At 37.7% G+C, this 24,308-nt stretch overlaps 1 protein-coding gene across 1 annotated transcript; it reads left to right on the top strand.

Annotated features, from left to right (window-relative positions):
* The first annotated feature begins 10,785 nt into the window (after positions 1–10,785).
* On the top strand, positions 10,786–23,864 carry EMC7 (ER membrane protein complex subunit 7). The gene is made up of 5 exons (XM_036082589.2): positions 10,786–11,087; positions 14,868–14,987; positions 19,447–19,585; positions 21,091–21,171; positions 23,392–23,864. The coding sequence occupies exons 1-5, from the start codon at positions 10,855–10,857 to the stop codon at positions 23,542–23,544; spliced, it is 726 nt and encodes a 241-aa protein (XP_035938482.1). The 5' UTR covers positions 10,786–10,854; the 3' UTR covers positions 23,545–23,864.
* The last annotated feature ends 444 nt before the right edge of the window (positions 23,865–24,308 follow it).

Below are 24,308 nucleotides of genomic sequence, written 5' to 3'. Positions count from 1 at the left end.
GGAGAGGTTGTGGAGAAAGGGGAACCCTCTTACACTGTTGGTGGGAATGCAAGTTGGTACAGCCACTTTGGAAAACAGTGTGAAGGTTCCTCAAAAATTTAAAAATAGAGTTACCCTATGACCCAGCAATTGCACTCCTGGGTATTTACCCCAAAGACACAGATGTAGTGAAAAGAAGGGCCATATGCACCCCAATGTTCATAGCAGGATTGTCCACAATAGCCAAACTGTGGAAAGAGCCGAGATGCCCTTCAACAGATGAATGGATAAAGAAGATGTGGTCCATATACACAATGGAATATTACTCAGCCATCAGAAAAGATGAATACCCAACTTTTACATCAACATGGATAGGACTGGAGGAGATTATGCTCAGTGAAATAAGTCAAGCAGAGAAAGTCAATTATCATATGGTTTCACTTATTTGTGGAACATAAGGAATAACATGGAGGACATTAGGAGAAGGAAGAGAAAAATGGGGAGGGGGAATTGGAGGAAGAGATGAACCATGAGAGACTATGGACCTGAGAAACAAACAGGGTTTTAGAGGGGAGGGGGGAGGGGGGATTGGTTAGCCCGGTGATGGGTATTAAGGAGGGCACGTTCTGCATGGAGCACTGGGTGTTATACGAAAACAATGAATCATGGAACACTACATCAAAAACTAATGATGTATTGTATGGTGACTAACATAACATAATAAAATTAAAAAAAAAAAAGAAATGTTGGATTACAAATTTGTTGAATAAATGAGTAAACAGAGGAGCAAAGGGCCACTGGGTGTTTTTACTAAACTAGAATATTCAGATAAGACCCAGGTGCTTGTACTTATCAGCCACCCATTCTTGGCTGTAGCCACCAGCTCGCACCTGTTTTTCTATCAAGGGACGAGTCACTCAGTAACAGAACTCCTGTAACAGGACCCTGCTGTGCTGTCAGTGAGCACATCTGCAAACCCTCTGTTACTACCGTTGGGATTTGCTGCCTTACACATGGATCATCGATTGTGAGACTGCCTATTTTGTTGCAGGTTTAATGTCAGGTGCTTGCTCAATAAGGTACCCAACACAGTATCTTTTGGGGTTTCATTGTTTGATAGATGTGTGCAGATCATAAAACTATAAAACCCGGGGGGCTGCGAGCAGCTCATCAGGATCTAGCCTGAAGGTTATTGCCCTCAGCATGCTGGCCGCTCCTCTGACCGGTTCCTCGAGAGGAATGTGAGTAGGGAGCTCAGCAGGTCTGGCGTCAGTGCCGTCAGCCTCTGTTCAGGGACTTCACCCTTAGCTTCGGAGCCTTTCTCCGCCCTTACCTCCCCTCAGCCCTCCCCGTACAAAATCATAGTATCCAGGAAATGAAAAGTTATCCTTATAGAAGAAGATTAGAGATCTTTGAGAACCAGAGTTGGGTAAATCTGGGATAGGGGGATTGAACTGCTCTTTTGGAAGTACAGTTGTTGAAGATTATTTATCTGAAAACTGGTCATATTCATTTTTTTAAAGATTTTATTTATTTGACAGAGGGAGACAGCACAAGCTGGAGGAGAGGGAGAGGGAGAAGCAGGCTCTCTGCTGAGCAGGGAGCCCGTCTCAGGGTTTGATCCCAGGACCTGGGATCATGACCTGAGCCAATGGCTTAACCAACTGAGCCACCCAGGCACCCCTGTTCATATTCATTTTAATTTAATGCGTCAGAGCACTCCAGCAGAAAGATCAACGGTTATTTGCTGATTACTATTATCACTTTTCTGTCTGGTGTTAGGACATATGCTTGTCACCACTGAAAGACTAATTTCTTTTTTGTTTTAGAAAAGTGTTCCAGTTCGGAGGGAGAACTTTGGTCTGAGTATAAAATCAGTCCTCCAAATCTCAGATTTCCATAGCTCGTGTGTCTGCTGTGTGGTCTGGAATATGACACAGGCAGCCCGTTCAAGGCATTATTTTTTTTCTCTAAAATCCTATCCCTGTGATAATAGGAAAGTTTATTTCTAAGTGATATAAACAAATGAAGAAGGGAAAGGACTAGATAAAATGACTTACTTTAAAATAGATAAAACATTGATTTTTATCTATGTTTCACCCTCCCCTGGAACAAATATATGGTCACAGCTCATTAAATCGATCCTATTTCGAATCCTGCGTTAATCACAGCAAGGTCACACTGAAATCATCTAGTGATTAGTCATCATAATAATAGTACTTCCATTTATTGAGTGCCTTCCACATACCTGTAGATGGGCTAGATGCCCCACTTATATTAGTTCATTTAGTTTTCATAACAACCCTGTGAAATAGGTACTCTAAAACCTGTTTTTTTCCACCTGAGGAAATTGAGGCGTGACAAAGTGACCACTTGGCTAAGGTCTCCCTGGTAGTAATTGACACAGCCAAGATTCAGGTGCTGGTTCAACCCCAGAGCCTGTTTGTGCATTCTTAACCCCTACACTTTTAAGAGTTGAGTTGGAGCTAAAGCGAAATGCGTTAGTAAACTGATACATGGACATAATAATTTCTGCTTCTGGGCTAACAATTAATAGCCACACAGAGAGCATTCTGCTGGAAAATAAAAGTCAGCATTTATATTATACTTGGTTTTCTAGGAGCTTTACTAGAAGGTACTTTGTTTAATGCAAATGTTTCTGCTGAGCTAGGTCAGCAGCTTTCAAAATTGGGGTGCATCAGAATCACCTGGGGAGCTTATAAACCTGGAAATACCCAGGGCCGCATCCCAGACCCACTGAGTCAGTATCTCCGTGGGTGGAGACGGGCATCTGGTGTTTAATAAGCTTCCCAGGTGATTCTGACACATAGAAGGTTGAGAATCACTGAGGTCTGTGAATGGTAGGAGGGCTTTTTTCAGGAAAGATAATCCTCAGGTTTGTAGATTTACTGAGGGCCTCACAGGAAGCGTGGCGATGGCTAAATTATAACACATAAATTTCAAACCATCATCCTGTCTAAATTTATAGAATAATTATCAATTGGCAACATCTGTGGTCTGATCGCTCCTAATGGAACTGATCGTCACCTCATTTTTCCTTTCCCTGTTGAAAGATTGTTTGTTAATGATAATAGCTAGCACTCTGTTTTGTGTGTGTTCGTCTTTCTTACTCGGCATGTGAGCAATGGTAATTACATTTCCTGTAACCACTATTAATAAAATCTCAAGCAGTTTAAAACAACAACTGTTCAGACTCCAACTAAAGAATCACAAAATCCCAAGATTAAAGTCCTCATGTGCAGCCATATGTTACTTGATTCTCCTTCGCGGCATCTCTGCCCAGTGGCTAAGTGGCCTGTTCCTGCGAGAGAGCTGGCACTAGCTGAGAACAGTCTATTCCGTCTGACTTAGAAATCCTTCCCTTTAACAAGGTGAAACCTATTTCTCCAGAGCTTTCATACACCGGTCCTAGTTCTAACTCCTCTATCAGAACGTCTTAGCCAAATCAGCCAAAACGTTGGCTCAAGAAAGCAACTCCCTGATTACTGTTTTCTGGGAAGTTCACAGGATGCCTTACTATTTGACATAAGCTGTTTGTCCCATGGCCAGGGCATCTGTCAGGCTATTTTCTGACAGAGGCACTTAGAATTATAGGACTTCAACTAAATTCGTGATTCATATTTTTAAAAAAATAAATTTTAGCAATTCTATAGAGAGAGACTTATTTGGGGTATCTAAATATAGAGGTCCAAATGACAGAAAAAGGAATGTGATCTTACATTTTCTCAAAGCATTCTAAGTGTTCCCTTTTATATTAATATCATTAGCATGCTATGCTGCTATGTTAGATGTCGCCACCAGATTGAAGGTTTAAGATGTTGTTTACTTTCTCTGTGAGATGTTCAGAACCTTCTAAAAACCTGGTGGTGGTTAACAGGTTTCTTCTAAATGAGAAATATTGTGCACACCAGCTTCCTGTGATTGATTTGCTCCTTTGAAGCTCGAAAAAAAAAGCACATTTATGTCTTTACTGCCCAAGAACTTCTGACTCTCCTTCTTTCAGGGATACATTTCCTTTTCACCATCCTTTCTTTTTTTTTTTTTTTAAAGGTTTTATTTATTTGCAAAAGAGAGAATGAGAGACAGAGAGCATGAGAGGGAGGAGGGTCAGAGGGAGAAGCAGACTCCCTGCTGAGCAGCGAGCCCGATGTGGGACTCGATCCAGGGACTCCAGGATCATGACCTGAGCCGAAGGCAGTCGCTTAACCAACTGAGCCACCCAGGCGCCCTTCACCATCCTTTCTATAGACCAGAACTTAAGACAGTCCCTTTTCCAATATCCTTTACCTGGGGCCAGAATGAGAGGTCACCATTCTCCTCTGTCTCCCCTGATACTTGCAGCCTGTTACCCTTGTATCGTGGATATTCTTTCCTGAAGCTACTCTGATCTCTCTTTGTTGCTCTGAGCCAACCTATTTGAGACATTTTGCCACCACCTCCTTAGTGGCTGGACTCCTACCATCACTGATGACCTCTCAACAGTCAAGTTGATTCTTCATTTTTTTAAAAAAAATTTTTTAGAGAGGGAGAGGGGAGGAGGGGCAGAGGGAGATAGAGAGGGAGAGAGGGAGGGAGAATCTTAAGCAAGCTCCACACTCAGCGTAGAGCCCAACACAGGGCTCGATTTCATGACCCTGAGATCATGACCTGCGCCAAAATCAAGAGTTGGACGCTTAACTGACTGAGCCACCCAAGCGCCCCTCAAGTTGATTCTTCAAATGTAAAACAAAGAACAATAGTAACAAAAACCCATTTATGAGTCATTAGTATTTATTTTATAAGAGAATAATATGAACATATAGACATGCTCTGACAATTGAAAATTACACCGTGGGAAATTATATATCTGCTTTAGCAAAAGGGACTGAATGATTGACATTTAGAACTACAATAATACATGTATGTTTTAAAGTCTGGTTTTTGGAAAAACACATTGATTTGTGTCACTAAACTTTCTAGGGTTAACTCCCACACAAACTATATCAGGTAAAGTACCCTAGCCGTGGTTTATAATTAAAAAGCAAGAAGAGCAGCAATTGAAAATTATGACCAACTCATAAACCTGCTGATGCAGTGTTTCAGACAGCATCCTGCCTGAAAATTGTAGGAATTCTAACTATCTGACTGCTCATTAATTGTAGGAGCTCAGCAGCCTGCCAAGTATTGTATGACTGCCAGCATTCCTCATGGAATTCTGATTTAGCTTTGGCAAACCAATGCCAACTTATGTATTAAGCACGGTAGGCACAATGCCTAGGGCCCAGGAGACTTTTAGGGAGCCCACAAAAATACCTTAGTTTCTTTTAAAATAAGAAGAAAATAAATAATAATGAATCTGCCTGAATTATATTTGTCTTTATACCAGTGCAGTTATAAAATAAAATTTTAATTTTTTTTTTTTTTATGGAAGAAGGGGTCAACAGAGGCAAAAGTGCCTAGGACCTCCCCAAATCATAAGGCCCTGTGGTAAACTCTAGTACTCTGTTAATGTAGCCCGTGGATGCCAAATTTTAATGGCTCTTAATAACATAAAATATAGCATTTAGTGTTATATGAAACTCTATGGAACTGTTTATCATGTAATCATAAGAAAGAACTTGAATTTTAGCATCTGGACTGGAGGATACTCAGAGCCTATCTATGACTGGAGGACCACTTTTATTGATTACAGCTCTCCCCCACAACGTTCCTACTCAAAATATAGTCCATGGTCTAGCAGCATAAAGGAGTTTGTCAGAAATGCAGAACCTTAGGCCCTACCCAGAGCTTCTTAATCAGAATGTGTTTTTGGGTTTGTTTGTTTTTGTTTTTGTTTTTTACAAAATCCTCAGGTGATATGTATGCATGAGAAAATTGAAAGGCACTGTCAGTTTTAGAAGAATCTATACCTAGGAACTATTCTGCATTCTAATAGGGAGGAATTCTCCCAAAGTGACATGATTGGGGGGGAAAAAAAGAGAGAGAGAAATCCTTGGTCAACACCACCTCTACCCATCAAAAAATGAGTAGTTCAGATTCCACAAGAAGCAGAGGAATCTTCCAACAAGTGTGGAAAAGGTGGTCGTAAAAAGACAGCAAGAAAACTATAAAACTTAGAAGAAAATGTAGGAGAAAAGCTTCATAACTTTGGATTAGGCAATAATTGCTTAGATATGACACCAAAAGCAGAGGAAAAAAGTAAAAATAGACAAATTGTACTACATCAAAAATTTTAACAGCTTTATTGAGATATGTTACATTCCATACAATTCATCCATTTAAAGCTTTTAGTGTATTCACAGAGCTCTGAAACCATCACTACAATCAATTTAAAAACATTTTCGCCACCTCAAAATGAAACCTCGTATATATTAGCAATCAATTTCCTCACTTCCCCCAGATCCTGGCATTAGTCTGCTTTCTCTTTATGGATTTACCTACTGTGGACATTTTATATAAGTGAAATCATACAATCTGTGGTCCTTTTTGGCTGGTTTCTTTTTCTTAACATAATGTTTTCAAAGTTCATTCATATTAGAGCATGTATCAGTACTTCATTCCTTTTTATAGCCAAATAATATTTCATTGTATGGATATACCACATTTTGTTTATCCACTCATCAGTAGATGGACTTTGAGTTATTTCCACTTTTTGACTATTATAAATTATGGTGCTATGAATACTCATGTACAGGTTTTTGTGTAGACATATGTTCTCGTACCTATTGGGTACATACTTAGGAGTGGAATTGCTGGGTCATATGGCAACTCTGTTTAACATTTCAAGGAACTGGCAGACTATTTTCAAAGCAGCTACTCTACTTTATATTCCTATCAGCAATATATAAAAGTTTCAACTTCTCTACATTCTTACCAATGTGTGTTATTATCTAACTTTTTTATTATAGCTGTCCTACTGTTTACGTACATCACATTGTGATTTTGACTTGCATTTCCCTGATGGCTACTGGCGCTGAGCATCTTTTCATGTGCTTATTGACTATGTGTATTTCTTCTTTGGAGAAATGTCTGTTTAGATCCTTTGCCCATTTTTAAATTGGATTATTTGTCTTTTTATTGTTAGTTGTAAGACTTCTTTTTATATTCTAGATACAAGTCCCTTATCACATATATAATTTCAAAATGTTTCTCCCATTATTTGGATTGTCTTTCTACTTTCTTGTTGGTGTCCTATGAAACACGAAAGTTTTTAATTTTTATGATATCCAAATAACCTATTTCTTCTTTGGCTATTTGTGCTTTTGGTGTCATACCTAAAAAGCCATTGCCAAACCCAAGGTCTTGAAGATTTATGTCTATGTTTTCTTCTAAGACTTTTATAGTTTTAGTTCTTATCTTTAAGTCTTTGATCCATTTTGAGTTAGTTTTCCTACATGGCATATGGTAGGGGTCCAAATTCATTATTTTGCATGTGGATATCCAGTTGTCCCAGCACCATTCGTTTAAAGGGTTATTCTTTCCCCCATTGAGTTATCTTGGTACCCTTGTCAAAAATAATTTGAATGTAAATGTGAGGGTTTGCTTCTGTACTCTCAATTCTATTCCATTGATGTATATATGTCTGTACTACATAAAAATTAAAAAAAAAACTTTTGTACATCAACAGAGTGAAAAAGACAGCCCACACAGTGGGAGAAAATATTTGTAAACCATATATCCAAAAAGGAGTTAATATTCAGAATATATGAAAAGTCCTATAACTCAACAACAACAAAACTATCTTAAAAAATGGGCAAAGAACCTGAATAGACATTTCTCCTAAGAAGAAATGTAAATGGCTAATAAGCACATGAAAAGATACTCAACATCAATAGTTGTCTTAATCCATCTGGTCTGCTATTAACAAAATACCACAGACTGGATAGCCTATACTCAACAGAAATTTCTTACAATTCTGGAGACTATGAAGTCCACGATCAAGGCACCAGCATGGTCTCACTCTGGTGTGGACTTGCTTCCTGGTTCATAGACGGCCATCTCCTTGTTGTGTCCTCGCATAGTAAAAGGCGCTAGAGATCTCTGTGGGGTCTCTTATAAGTACGCTAATCCCATTCATGATGGTTCTCCCCTCATGACCTAACCACCTCCCAAATACCCCACCTCTTAATACCACCACTTTAAGAGTTAGGATTTCAACCTAGTGGATGATGGGCATTTTAAGATATTAAGGAAATTGGCTCCAGTTTACCTGAGTGAAAAAGATTGCCTAATCTACTTGAAGTAAATGAGGTTTGAGAACTCAGAGGGCAAAAATCACTTAAAGCAGATAGCAGGGTGTTTGGGGATTGGCACAGCTGAAGTTTCCCAAGCATTCTGCTATATTATTCTACTTTTAAAAAACAAACCCACTGACTTCAATGTAAGAGAAGTAGCGAAGGATATAATCCTCATTACTTTGGAGTCACTCCTTGGAACTTACTACCTCTTCTGTAACAATTATGAAGAATTGTTTGAAAAACAGCTTAACACTGAAAGATGCTGACAAGCAAATTACTGACAGGGAGGAAAAGACCAAAATCATCATCAAAGATGCTCATGAAAAATCAATAAGGATGACAACCATTTTTTGGCTTATTCAAATTATAAGAACTCAAAGTAAATTCTATTATATATTTTTAGCAATGTTAGCTTCTCTCTTTATTTTAAAAATAGCTTTATATTTCTGCAATTTATATTGATAAAACATTTATATTATAAAAATATTGCAAAAAATCAGAAACGTTAACACCTTTTTAAAGCAGAAAATAAATACTACCTGTAAAACCCAGACTCAACCTCTGTTGGTACAATCCAACATTTATAAAAATGCCTTGTGTGGTTTTTGAGTGTTGTCTCTGTCCCTATCCTTGTTCACCCCCTTGTGGCCATGATATGAAGAAGCCAAGAGCCAGGCAGCAAAAAAGGAAGAGAGAAAAATCAAAGGCCCTGGATAATAAACAGATCACCTCTCACTTTAACAGTATTTTCCATAATTAAGGTTAGTAGGTCTGCTTGAAATCTATATGGGTCAAAATCTTGGCAGGAAATAGATGAAAGACTTGAAGGGGTTATTGTAAATTATCCCTTCATTAAACTTTCTTGCAAGTATGGGCAGAAGTAAGGGAAACTGAATGAGGTGTCCTCCATACACCTCCTATTGGCTGAACCCAATTACAACCACCCAGAAGTCAAAGGAACCAAGTTTTTGCAATCCTTCAAGATCCAGCCTTCTAAGACACAAAAGAGAGTGAAGGGTAGAGTGGATGTGACTGAGCAAACAGATCAAGTCCAGTATACAATCTTTCTAAAATATTTCATTATAATTATAGTTTCTTTTATAAGGCATGAGTCCAAGGGATACATTATGGAATAACTCTTGCATAATTTAGAGTTGAATACCTATGCACTTCCTAGAAAACACCAGGGATAATAGTATTTCACACTACCAGAAAACATTAATTAGATTTCTCTACTCCATCTATGCCTGTGGAGGTATAAGCTGGCATTTGAGGGGTTCAGGTCATTAGATTTGTTGGTATTAGAGTGACAATAAGGTAGGGGAACAAAGAGAAAGGCAGAAATGGGGATGCAGAGCTCAGTTGCTGTTTGCTGGTGGTCCTCTTCCACTCTGGCCCCTATAAAAAAGTAAATTCCCCAGCTCATACATACAGTATTAAGACCAACACTGATTACCTCCTAATCAAATTGAACATGTGTCTAAGACACCAATAAGGCAGGATCACCAAGAATATGTAAAAGAATATAAGAATATTTAGGGATGAAGCTATTTTTATTTCAGCATATTCGTAAATTTTGTATCATTTTAGAAAAGTGAAAGTTTATTTCATAGTTTAGTGTAGTTTTGACGGGTGGTGGTACTGGGTAAGGTTGTAGCACATGATAATCTTTTTACAGTTGCTCTGCTATCAACTGTGAAGAAATGGCTACCTTCAGAGAGAAAGTACCTCTACCCGACCGTTGCTGATGCTCAGAATATAGAGTATGGTGTGGCCCCAGGTGCTGCGTCTCTACCCCTTGCCAGAGGCTCAGAGGACTTGGCTCTTGTATCCCTTTTTTTGTTATTTTTCTTTGGGAGGCTAAGTCTAAGAGTTCACAGGGCATTTCCCTCGATAATCTTCAATAGAGATTTGTAATCAGAGATTTGTTCCGAGAGGACAACGTTTATAGCCAACAGAAACCTTGGGCAAGTCACTTCCCTTTCTATCAAGAAAATGAAAAGACTGGAGATGATCTCTGAAATCTTGGCTTAGTCCCCATAATCAATATTGGCAGGTCCTCCCATCCCTAACGTTGTGTTCACGGTAAAGCATTCAAAACAGAACAAATGGTGTAGTACCAGATAAATGTCCCTCAACTCTTTCCCTTTTCACCAGAGGCAACCCTTAGTAAATAGTTTATGTATCTTTCCAGCTCTTTTCTATACAGAGACATTATCTCCTTTAAACACACAAATGGGAGTCTTTTCATCTCATACGTCTTGGGGAATCTCTAAAACTTTTTTAAACGCTCTCTTCTGGACCCGTTTCTCCTGAAGCCGGAGCCTCATTTGCAGATACTACTTCAGATCAGCGTTGCTTTCAGTCTCCAGGTCTTTTACTCAGGCGCGATCCCGGCTGGCACAGCAACACACACCTCACCACTTTCGTTTTGGGGCGGCCCCCTTCAGAGGCACTTGACACTTTCCTCAGACCGCCTTCCAATCCCGAGCGCCGGGAGCTCGCAGCAGTACTTTGCCTCATTTCCGCCTCGCACGGCGCGTAGTGATGACGACATCGGCCGGCGGCGGCGCCGACGACAACTAGGAGGCTGGGAGGGCTTCCGGGGTTGCCGGCCTGGCCGCTGAGAGCTGCTGTCATGGCGGCCGCTCTTTGGGGCTTCTTTTCCGTCCTTCTGCTGTTGCTATCAGGGGATGCCCAGAGCTCGGAGCTGCCTGGGACTACTGCCGATGGGTCAGGCGGGATTGGGGTCGGCATAGGAGATCGCTTCAAGATTGAGGGACGTGCGGTTGTTCCAGGAGTGAAGCCCCAGGACTGGATCTCGGCGGCCCGAGTGCTGGTAGACGGAGAAGAGCATGTCGGATTCCTTAAGTGAGCATCTTACGGGCAGCGGGAAAGCGGTTGGCGTGGAAGCCGGAAGGGAATTCCCCATAGGAGAGCCAAGTGTCAAGAGCTGACGACGTCGCTGTCGGAGGGTGAAAGGGTGGGCTCCAATAGCGGTCTTTGCCGGGAGACCTTGGGAAGCAGCCCGACGCTTTCCCCTTTTCTCCCCATCACCCATTCCCTGTACCTCAGAAATGAGAGCGGCAGGTGCTTGCCCCAGGGCCGGAGCAGTGGGATCCGTTTTCTTCAACTCCATTTTTGCCTTGTAGGGGTCGACCCCTCCTGGACCCTGGAGACAGGTGGACCCCTCATTTGTTTTATGCTGAATTCTTTCCTTTGCATCTCATTTGGTTTCTCTAGAATCTGGCCACTTTTTGCATTCATTCCAGTCTTTTGGCAGCTTGATGTTGTGTAAAAAGATGCTAAGCAAGTGGGAATTCTTAAAACCCAAAGGACTTCTATGATGGCATAGACTGGGAGGCTAATGTTGCTGCTTCTCAAATTAATGGGCCCTGAAGTCCCTAATCAAAGCACCTTTTTTTTTTTTTTTTTTTTTTTTTTTTGCCTGGAGTTGGGATTATTGTTCTTTTTTACAGTTGAATTCATCGAGGGATTTGCAACATCACACTTAGTACCGTTTATGTGAGACTGGGGTTTCTCCACATTTGCTTACATGCTTCTGTCTTTTCTAGTTATTAGCAAAAATGGGATTTCAGTCTATATTAAAGAATGTGGTGAATTTATTAGCACTCCAGTTTTGCAGCAGCCTGCTTTTCAGATGTTTAGGCACAAATGTGATGTTTTAAGTCTTTCAGTGGCTACTGGGGAGGTGAAACTGTGAACTGAAAGAAAATATTTAGGAAAGAAAGTGTTTCTCTGATAGGTTTGTATACCAGCAAGTGGTATTTGAAACCCAGACATCTTAAATTTGGATGTTTACTTCTAAATCAGATTTGCAAGTATTCAGATCATCCAGGTGCTGTTGAATGAGAATTTGAATCTCAGATTAATAGATAATGATGAGACGCTAGTCTTTTAATACTATTTGTCTTTACAAATCTGGCGTTAGGGCATTCTTTAGGGTTTGCCCCAAGTAATGATGTTTTAATGAAAAAACTCTCAGACCTTGGGAAATTAGCCTAAATTGACCATTTGGCTTCTCTTTTCTGCAGTATTCAATTCTTTTAAAAAGCATTTATTTTTATTTTAAAGTAATGTATAAGTAATATGTTTATTGAAGAAAACGTAAATAAGAAATTAGGGATAACAAGACAACATTTTATTGTATTTTTACAGCCTTTTTGTAATCATATGACCTGTTTTTAATAGTAGAATACAATATATAATACTTTGTAATCTGTTTTTTTTTTTCCAGTTAATATTTTGTGAGCAGTTTCTGACACCATTTCCTGTTCTTCCATTTGTTTGTAGAAAGGTTAAGAATTAATATGAGGAGCTTATGGTAGGAAACTTGTTGGAAGAGGGATAGTATATTGTCTTGTACTTGTTATGCATAACTGGCATGCAGTTTTGACTTACAGTTCATCTTGTTGGAGGTGGCTTGGGTCTTGGCTAATAGAAATGAGGGCAGTTTTGACTGAGGATGCTTCATGCCACTTCTTGCCCTCATCACTGTGTATATATAAGCATAATTTATTTAACCAGTCTTCTGTTTGGGGACATTTAGGTATTTTTCAATTTTTTCATGTAGAAGATTATGCACTATCCTTTTTTGGGAACTTTTTATTATGGAAAATTGCAGACATACACTAAAATAAACAATAGTGAATACTTGGGTACCCATCACATCACAATCTACTGTTCTGTTTGAGTCTCCTCTGTACAGCATTTATTTTTTTTCTAGAATATTTAAATATGACCCTAAATATAATTTCCCTTGAAAAAGCATTATTATGTGTCTCTAAAAGGTAAGGGCTTAAAAAACCCCCACAATACCATTATTGATTTAATAAAACAAGTAATAATGCTACAACTTCATCTAATACCCAGTTCATTTATCTCAAAAATGCTTTATGTAATTCTTTCAAATCAAGATCCAACAAAGTTTACAGAGTACATTTTTAAAGCCAAGTTTTAAAATTTCATTATAAAATTTATATGTTATCTTTCTAAAATAAAATATTTACCTTATGGTGAAAAATAGATTTGCTTTTTCCTTTGGGTAGTTACTTCTGCTGTTACTTGTAGTCCACAGTCATTAGTTTAATTCTTTCTTTTTCTGGATCTAGAAAAGTTTTGAAATTTGTTCACTGAGGGTCCCATCAAGAAGCAGAAGACACCCAAATTAGAATAATTCAAGGAAAGTCTAATGAAAGGATTAAACATTGTAGTCATGGTGTAGGGAAACAACCAGATTGTACAGTACTCTAGAGCTTACAACCTCAAGGCTACTATTACCTCTAAGCCTGAAGGAAGTAGGGGAGGTAAAGGTTACTGGGACCTAGAGGGGAAGAAAGGACTGCCTTGAGAGGAGCAATGTCCCTTGACACAGCAAGTCAGAGGTGGCCTCTCAGGGAGAGAGCTGGGGGACACTAAGCTCATTTTCTTTCCTTCCTCCAGTCTACAAAGAGTTGAAGGGTGGTGAGTGGGTGTGAAGGGCCAGTGAAGACATCCAGCCCAGGAATAAGTTAACTTGATGTTTACATTTCAATTCTGTTTTAGTTCAGTGTGTACTTTGAAGGAGCAAGGAATATCTTTTCCTGTTATTTTTTAGTAAATATTGTGGGTGTGGCAGAATCAATTATTCCTTTAGCTGTGAAAGAACCTAATGATTTTTTTTAAAGATTTTATTTATTTATTTGAGAGAGCGAATAAGCACAGAGGAGAGTGTGAGGGACAAGCAGACTCCCCGCCGAGCAGAGAGCCTGACCTGGGACACGATCCCAGGACCTGGGATCATGACCTGAGCTGAAGGCAGACGCTTAACCAACTGAGCCACCCAGCTGCTCTGAAAGAGCCCAATGATTTAAGAAGCATTATTTAATGTATTATGATCCAGGGACTTCTCTGACAAAGAAGATCCTTTTAGGATCATTTGTTTTCCTGAAACAGAATCTTCTTTTTCCTCAGATGTCAGTTTTTCATTATCAAAACAAATTGATTTTGATCTGTGAACCTGAAGTTATCCGCTCTTGGTGGGATGGTTTTCTAAGCCTAGAAGGTTTAGAAGAAATCAGTATGGAAAAGGCAGATAGTTTTGACTACATAAACCTGTTAAACTTATATATATCCAAACAAAAGTAACCCAAGTAAATGGGAACTATTTGTAACAAGTGGAACAAATGGTACTTGCTGACCTTGTTAGAAAGAAAGAACAAAATGCAAGCAAAAACTAGGAAAAAAGCCATTTGTTTTTAATTAAGTTATTGTTGCAGGGAATTGGCAAAACTGGAACCTTAATGTAGTAATAATGTATATTGATAATTTCTCTTGAATGAAGACATGGCTTCAGAATTGAAACTGTGCTCCTGTCACCAACTATCCCATAAAGGAATTAGAAGTACTTTCTATGTCAGGATTCCCTGCTCCTGTGGAGTTCTCTGGGGTATTTTCAGAACAGTTTCTGTGTGATTATGGAAGCTGAAGTGTGAGGACAATTCTTGTCAGTTTGGGGACTTTTTGTTGTTGTTAATTTCTGTGTCATTCGATGGGGGGGTGGTTGATTTGGGAGTTAACAGATGATTTAGAACATAAGAAAAAAGCAGGCTGTTGATCAGAAGTGTCTAAATATGATTTTCATTCTTCCAGGACAGATGGGAGTTTTGTGGTTCATGATATACCTTCTGGATCTTATGTAGTGGAAGTTATATCTCCAGCTTACAGATTTGATCCTGTCCGAGTAGATATCACTTCAAAAGGAAAAATGAGGTAAGGGCACCTGATTTAGTTTTTACAAAAGGCGAGTCTACTGAATACCTCTTATATTCCTTTTAGAATTTATAGTTAGGGTTGAAAAGTTTCTCATTTAAACTAGGTATCCCATAAAATATCCTTTTTTTATTTTTATTTTTTATAAAAATATCCTAATTTAAAAAATTTTTCCCCTCTGCCCCCCCAAAATATCCTTATTTTAATATGAGCATTGGTAATATTGCAGAGTTGAACTTCCTCCTGCTCTGCCTTAAAATTTATCTTAAAGCTCTAATACGATTTTATGATTATATATAATCAATATAATATGATTATAATAGAGAAGAGGCAAGATTACCTACTATGAGGGCAAAAGCCCTGTGGAAGTTATAATTGAAACATTATTGGGGTGCCTGGGTGGCTCAATATGTTAAGTGTCTGTCTTCGGCTCAGGTCATGATCTCTTTCTCTTTCTCTCTGACAAATAAATCTTAAAAAAAAGATCCTAAAAAAAAGGAAATATGATTATTAGAGTGGGAAATAATTTTTTTTTTTTTTTTAAGATTTTTATTTATTTATTTATTTGAGAGAGAGAGCGAGAAACAGCATGAGAGGGGATAGGGTCAGAGGGAGAAGCAGGCTCCCCGCTGAGCCAGGAGCCCGATGCGGGACTCGATCCCAGGACTCCAGGATCACGACCTGAGCCGAAGGCAGTTGCTTAACCAACTGAGCCACCCAGGCGCCCGTAGAGTGGGAAATAATTTAACCTTTCTAAATTGGAAATATTATTCACCACCTGTTTTTCACTGGGATATTTTGATAATACCTCTTAATACCTATTTAATAGTTGTATTGACCTAGAAATTTCTACAGTTCTTCCTTTCTGAAATATTTAGTGTACAATGGAAATTTAGTATTTTTGGGGCAAACAATAGATTACATTGTGTAGTTCATCTCAAAGTGAGGATCATGATAAGAAAAGAAAAAAGCACAGTATAATTTTTAAGTAGATGAACATATGCTTTGAAATTGAGGTGAAAAGAATGCTGGACTAATTCAGTCTGTGAATACAGAATACCACAAATCCATTTGAAGTTGGAATCTGTTGTGTAGATGTCCACAGTTACTCCTTCTGTTATTCCCCAGTTTATTTACTTACTTACTTTTTTTATTGTCCCATACTAGTAGTATTCTCTTTGGTCTAATCTGACCAGGAAGTATATGAAACAATTTTATTTATTTATTTTTTTCTAGCTTTTTTGAAGTATGGTGACAAATATGAAAGAATTTTGAATGGTAATGTCTCTTCTTTGAGCTATCACAAAATAACTCCATGTTACAGTAATAAAGCATAGGTCTTGCAAAGGCAAAAATAATTTTGGGATTTGAGGAGCTCTGTTTTATTACTCACCTTTTTGGTATGTGCTGAGAATATTTAGGTTGATTTGTAGAGACCCCAACTTGAGCTGACATAAGAGATATGTTCAGTTGGTACCATAATATTTACATTTGAGTTAGTGTTTGCGCCTAAAATGTTTTTCTTCTTTCTTTGCCTTTTGTTTTTGGACATTGAAAGTGATAAAAGTACAATATGTAAATATGCTATAATTCACATAGAGTAAGTCACACATAGAGCTGTCTCATTCTTTATAGCAGCTGCATATTAGTCCATTGATGCCAGTGCTTACTGATGGACAGGTAGGGTTTTCTTTCTCCTCTTTTAACATGTGTAGTGAACAGAGATGATTATAATTTAAATTCTTGATATTATCATGAAACTAATACGAAAACAATGAATCGTGGATCACTACGTCAAAAACTAATGATGTATGGTGACTAACATAATAAAATTAAATTAAAAAGAAAACAAACCTAATATAATGATGCCACTAAAAATAAACTTTAAAAACAAATTACTCCCCCTCCCAATTTTTGAAGTTAAATTGTTGTCTTAGAATAGTCTAGTTTGTCCAAATTCTAATCATATTTCTTGCTGTTAGCTATTTAGAGCAAGGGTAAAGCTTGAATTGAAGGTAATGTCTTGTAAATATGTTTATAAATATTCTTTGATAGAATAAATGGATTTTTTCAAAGTAGATGAACCTCATTAGGTATCAAATTTCTCCTTTTTAGAGGCATAAAGATTTATAAGAAAATATATAGGTAAAATCCTATACTATGTAAAATTTTAAAGGACTTAATGACTTTTTATATATTTTAGAGTTGTAAGCTTGGAGATGGGTGGGTGTGTAGATTACACTATACATTATATACACATTTAACAGGTTTTTTTTAAATATCAAAAACACGGGGCGCCTGGGTGGCTCAGTCAGTTAAGTGTCTGCTTTAGCTTAGGTCACGATCCCAGCATCCTGGGATCAAGCCCCGCAAGGGGCTCCCTGCTGAGCAGGGAGCCTGCTTCTCTCTCTCGCTCTGCCTACCTGTCTGCCTACTTGTGATCTCTCTCTCTCTCTCTCTCTCTGTCAAATAAATAAAATCTTTAAAAATAAATAAATAAATACATAAATAAATATCAAAAACACTAAATACTGGAGGAAATGAGAGTTGTTAAAAGGAGATACTTGTCTATTAGAAACTATAATTTATTTTTATTTACTTTTGCTCTAAATTTTGAGTAAGCAAGTGGAAATATTTTTCTCTATATAAAGCTTTTTTGCTTTGGGTAAAGAGTACTTCCTGCTTTAGCATTTAGCCTGTTTGCAGCAGTGGGATTCATATTCTCAGTTCCATTCCTGATGATTGGATGCCTGAAGCATAGGTAAAAAACAAGGCCGTTATCATTTTAATAATTGTGGGTGGGACAGAATAGAGAGCAGATGGGGATTCATATAAGATCCTAATTATTCTTGACCAATATTTTCTAAGCATGCTTGGTCATATGACAAACATTTCCTTTTAAATGTATAGCTCCCAGAGGAGTAAGGGAAATCCTTGGGGGACAAACTATAAACCACTTTCCCTCCTGGGGGTTTTGATATTCTCACCAAAATGCTTAGATTTGGGGCACCTGGGTGGCTCAGTCAGTTAAGCATCTGACTCTTGATCTTAGCTCAGGTCTTGATCTAAGTTCGTGGAGCCTACTTAAAAAAAAAGAAAAAGAAAAAGCTTAGATTTTATTAGCAGTATGTAGGTAAGAGGTAAGCCTTAGGCTTGCTTTGAGCCAGAATTAGATCTAAGACTTGATTCCCCCTCTGACCCTTGGCACTAAAATCCAAAAGATTAGGCTCCCAATCTGGCCCTGGCCTTTTGGAGGGAAAAATCTCTCCTGAAATTTAATAGTCGCTGTCCTACCCTCATTGAAATTTGGGGTGTGAATTTATTACTTCCTGTATAATCCAGAAACTTTCAAGCCATGCAATTAATAAGATCATCCCTGGTCATAATCCTGGACTCCTGGTGGAGACAAATGCATAACCTCTCTGCAGGGAGATACTCTCTGTCCAGGCCCATACATAAATAAAGTACGTAACTTACCAAATACCCAAGAAAACAATGTACATTGAATCAGCAGATGCATTAGAGCTCTAAGAACCTTAGATAATAAAATTATTGGATATGGACTATGAAATAGTTTAAAGTATATTTAAAATGCTAAAACAAAAGATTTATTGCTGTAAGAGTAAGATACTACAAAAATAGACCATAGATATATGAAAGAAGAATAAAATAGAACTTCTCCAATAAATATAGGTTTTGGAATACATAACTCAATGCATGTGTTAAGCAACTGAACAGAGGTTTGATGAACTGGAAGATGGATCAAAAAAAACTTACCCAGAATCCAGTACACATAACGGAATGGACACTGTGAAAGAATTTAACAAGATGCCTGAGTAGAGAATGAAAAGGTTGAACAGGTGTCAAACAGAAGTTCTGAAAGGAAATGAGTGAGCAGTGGGGAGGCAGTTTTCAAAAAGTAAACTGGAACATGTGTGAATAGGGGTGAGCGTTTTAATTAAAATTAGTGGCATCTCTGGTGAAGATGTAGTGTTACCTATGGCACTGTTGCAGGACTTTTTCCTGCAAAATAGACTTGAAAATTGGGTGTGTTTATTAATGCCGACAATCGAAGTAAAATCCAGCATTTTTGTATATTTGTAACAAAATTAATTTATTATTAAATATAATGAAAGAGTTTTAGAGCTAGAGGAATTCTAAAAGAACTTTTCATATAACCAGAGAAGAACGTGTCTAATCCCACAGGCCTACGTAGTGACAGAGCCACAGCTAGAAATTAGGTCTCTTGATTTCAAGTCTAGTGTTCTTTTTTCTACATGTTGCTAAATACCTTAGAAATATAGATAAGGCTACTTGGATCAGATTTTTAAGATCAAAAGTTTAGATGCCAAAGGATTTTGGAAAAAGCTAAAGGTATTGCTAAAAATTATGAGTAATTCTTTTAACTAGTAATGTTTTTGATAAAACTAGTGATGCTTTTTTTATCTGGCTTTATCAGAGCAAGATACGTGAATTACATCAAAACATCAGAAGTGGTCAGACTGCCGTATCCTCTCCAAATGAAATCTTCAGGCCCACCTTCTTACTTTATTAAAAGGGAATCATGGGGCTGGACAGACTTTCTAATGAACCCAATGGTATGTATCATGCTACAATTAAGTATCTTTACTAATCTCTAATTTGATTCCAGGTAGTCGAAAATGTCTAACCCCAGTGAGGAAGAAAGGAGGTCAGATTGTTAGATGAAAGGATAATTGCAAATAGTTTACTGATTTCAGGAAAATAGTAGCTTTGGGAATAATAATGAAAAGAATGTAGTGAGAATTGCATGGTTGATTTGACAATGAAATGTGCAACAGAAATGGGATAAGTACTTATGATGAAATGTTTTAAAATGCAAATGGAATAAGAGTATGTGGTAAGTCACATGTGGAGTTAGCGGTCTCATCCTTCATACTACCTGCATATTAGTTCACTGATGGATGTGCCATCATTTATTGATCAGCCTCTATTGATGGCTTGACTAAGTGTTTTTCTCCTTTTTTCACGTGTGTAGTAAACAGAGAAATTATCCTGTGATAATTTAAATACTTGGTATGAAACTGATGTTATGGTGTCCACTAATAATAAAACACTAATAGAATACATTCTTTAGGGCTCCTGGGTGGTTCAGTCGTTAAGCGTCTGCCTTCAGCTCAGGTCATGATCCCGGGGTCCTGGGATCGAGCCCCGCATTGGGCTCCCTGCTCTTCAGGAGTCCTGCTTCTCCCTCTCCCACTCCCCCTGCTTGTGTTCCCTCTCTCTGTCAAATAAATAAATAAAATCTTAAAAAAAAAAAAATACATTCTTTAGAAACAAATTGACTTCTTTTTTTCCTGCTTCTGGAAGTTGAATTATTATCTTGAAATTTTCTAAGTGGTGATCATATTCCTTGCTGATAGCTATTTAAATCACAAACATGAATATTGGGGGATTGTACATTTTTTGAGAGGAATAACTAGTACCTAGAATCTGCTATCAGGCATAAAGAAGCAGGAGGGTAGAGTACATAGGAGAAATCAGCAATGAAACTCCAAAGCTTTTTAAGAAATATCTTCCATGTTCTCATTTCTGAAATTCCATGGAAACATACCTGGTGCTAGAAGCTTCGAAGGTATTTTTCAAAACTGATCTGTTAAAGTAATCACCTAGTACTATGTTGCAGGCTCGAGAGGATGTATATTAATTAGAGGGTCAATATAATATTTCCTGCAAGAACCACGAAGTCATCTGGAAAGATCCCAGCTGGCCATCAGGATCATCATTCTTAATGCCAGACTGCAGATTCAAGAAAGTGAATAACACAAACAAACTGTGTTATATAAAATTGTAAACTCTGCAAAATGATAGGTGGCACAAATACGAAGTGAGGTATCTCTAAAGTCCAAACCTACATAGATAAGGCTCTTATACTCTACAGTAGTCAAACATTGAGGAGCACCTTATATCAACAGGGCTGGGTCAGTAGAATTGAGGTGGTGCTGGTAGTTTTATTCCTGTATAACATTTGAATCTTTAATTTCATCATGGATTGTTAAGTGTAGATTTTATTCTTCTGTTAAGTGGGAAAAACATTTTCTGGATTTTTTTTTTTCTTCCACAGGTTATGATGATGGTTCTTCCATTATTGATATTTGTGCTTCTGCCCAAAGTGGTCAATACAAGTGATCCTGACATGAGACGGGTAAGATGACTGCCCCTCTGTGGATTTTTGAACCATATTCTGATGCCTGAACCAGCTGTTGTGGCTGAATGGCTTGGGTTTTTTCAGCTTTATCCTAATTCCCAAGCCAAATTCATTCAGAGGTTATGTTAACATAGTATCATGTTCCTGGCATTTAATTAGTTGTTTCCACTGGACCGGATAAATTCAGATGATTCTGCCTAATAAAATCCTGGGTCTCTTCATATAGCTAAAACACTCTGCTTAGTACGACTCTTTTTGTGCCTCAGTTGTGAAATAGTTGAGATGGTGTCCCAATCCATATAGTTTGCAAAGTGATAGCTTTTTACGATTTACCTTTATTTTATAAAACTCTTCAGAGTATACATTTAGTTTATGTGTTGAGACACACACACACACACACACACACACACACACAAATTCTGATAACCAAGGGAGAAAAATAGAATAGTGGCTTCCAGACTCTTCACCACAAAATCATACTGGTTCGGCAATGGGCAGGGGGAGTTGCCAAGTACGATGCTTCAAATTTAGGGCCACTGCTTTGTCTCTTTCAAATATTGGCTTCCATAAAATCTTCAGAATTTTTTTAAACCATTATTTTTCTACTACCTGGAAACCATCAAGTATCTCCTCAGTTCCAGGTTTTTCCATTGTATGTAATACATTGATGTATTGACACCTTATTCATTGCTGAATGAACATTTGTTAATTGATATCTAGGTTATAGATACTGGGGATACAAAAATGAATTGTATATCATCCCTGTTGTCAACAAGCTCAGAATCCAGTTAAATGTAGGAAATAGCATGGATTTATAAACCCTCTTCTTGCCATCAGAGGATTGTGGGTATATGTGTGAGAGAGTGTGTGTTTTAAATGGGAAAATAAGATACACATAAAATAAATAAAAATGTTTGCTGAGGTAGTAGGTGATTAAGTTCTGTAGAAGGCAAGGCATTTATTGCAAGCTGGAATAGGAGAAAAAGCTTCATGATTAAAGACAGCTTTATGATATTTTAGAATGTCTCATTGCCAAATTTGACATTTTTGCTTCAGTGTTGGTCAGAAAGTATATATCCTATGTAATCCTTGTATCTGTTAAGCCACTTAACTCTGTGGTATCAATAGAAGGAAACATTGGAGGTCACATTGGATCAAAAAGTTCATTCCTTGCAAAGTGATTTGCACATAGTAAGCAGTGTAAAAAGTTCTTTATTCAAGAGCTTCAGAATTGAAGAGATTCAAAAATAGAGTTGATGATATATTTTTGTAGGGTCTCAAGACCTCTTACCATATACATTTAATTCTTGATTATTAGAGCATGTTAACAGTTTTGATTTATGCTTATAATGTTTCTTTTCCTGGCCATATCTGTAAAGGCACTTTCTCCTCGAGAATCCATGTATAAAGTCTACCTTTGGGGAGAAAGCCTAATAATATCCAGGTGGTGTTCAACTTTAAATGATAGATAATACACTATTTGCAATTTTTTTTAATGTGTGAGCTAATACAATTTTAAGTTCACTTTTGGAATTTAATGTAAAATTCAAATGTAGCATATATTACACTAATATTATTGAAGGTGGAATAGTACTTTATAGATTGTTGGCTCAATAGAGAGAGGATAAAACCTCAAAATAAAAGTGCCAAATCCTTATGAGGTCCTGCCAGTGGTTTGTTTGTAACATATATTGCTCACTTTAGATGCTGTGATTGAGGTCACTCAGGCCATAATAGTATTCACAGATTTTACTACTAAGGCCTTAGGAATGAAGTGTTGGAAATATGTAGTTATTTTCCGAACATTTCTGATAACCTTAGTATATAATTAAAGACTGATACTCTTTTTTATATGCATCTAAGGAAAGTATGAGTTTAAAAAAACATTAAAACAGTAAGAAAGTATTTTAATCAGCAGACATAAAATAAGATGGCAAGAATATGATCACATATAATCATAGAAAATACCCTTTATGAAAACATAAGCTGGATCAAACCCAATGCAAGATTTATTGGACATTAATTAAGGATCACAATGCTTAGTAGTATAAAGGAGGTATGAAACATAGTTTCTGAAGGGCTGTTGGGTAGAACATTGCTGAGAACCAGTAGCTTCTGTTTGTTCTATTCCTCTCCTTCCTTAATGGAAGTCTTAGTTGTTAGCTGACTTGAAGGATCCCAGTGCCTTTCCTATTACTGTGCTTTGTCCTCTTGCAGGAGATGGAACAGTCGATGAATATGCTGAATTCCAACCATGAATTGCCTGACGTTTCTGAGTTCATGACAAGACTCTTCTCTTCAAAATCTTCTGGCAAGTCTAGCAGCGGCAGCAGTAAAACAGGCAAAAGTGGGGCTGGCAAAAGAAGGTAGTTGGACAGTTGGAGATCACATTTGCACAAACATGGATCACTGGGGTGGCATCGAAGTCTTGAGGGGAAACGGTGTGAAGCAACTACTGTAAACTTGAGTCATCCTTAAAGTTGATCTCTTACACCTGTCCTGTGTGGTAACTCTTTAGCACGTGTTTTTGTACATGGTACACAAGAAAACCCAGCTTTCATCTTTTGTCTGTATGAGGTCAATATTGATGTCACTGAATTAATTACAGTGTCCTATAGAAAATGACATTAATAAATTATATGAAGTACTATACATTATGTATATTAAAATGTCTTAATCCAGAGACAAAATGATCTTGTCATTTCTTCTTCACTTAATGTTTCTTTTATTCCAGGCAGTTTTCTTCTTTCATTACATGAGGCTTGAAATTGACCTTTCCTATTTAAAAAAAAGTGGTTGATATTTTTAGAGCTGCATGCGCCATGATTTTTTGTGTAGCCAGACCTTTCACAGTGGTCAGCCCTGCCCTGCATTTAACATTCCCCTATGTTCCTGATGCAGTTTTAATTTTTGTTATTACAGTTAATTTTAGAGTACGGATATATGAATGAGAGTAGTTACCAGTTCTTAAATTTTGGTTCCCCTCTATGGGATTCATTATTGAGTATCAGTAATGTGCTGTGCTTCAGGGGATTCAGAGATGGATAAGGACAGTGCCTGTCCTCCATAGAGCTTATTATGGAGGGAGGAAGCAAAATAATAACAGGGAATGAATGGTCAGGGGAAGGAAGTGC

Source organism: Halichoerus grypus, chromosome 8 (assembly GCF_964656455.1).
Source record: "Halichoerus grypus chromosome 8, mHalGry1.hap1.1, whole genome shotgun sequence".
Classification (NCBI taxonomy): domain Eukaryota; kingdom Metazoa; phylum Chordata; class Mammalia; order Carnivora; family Phocidae; genus Halichoerus; species Halichoerus grypus.
The sequence above is the reverse complement of the archived record's forward strand: the minus strand, read 5'-3'. Positions and strand labels throughout refer to the sequence as shown.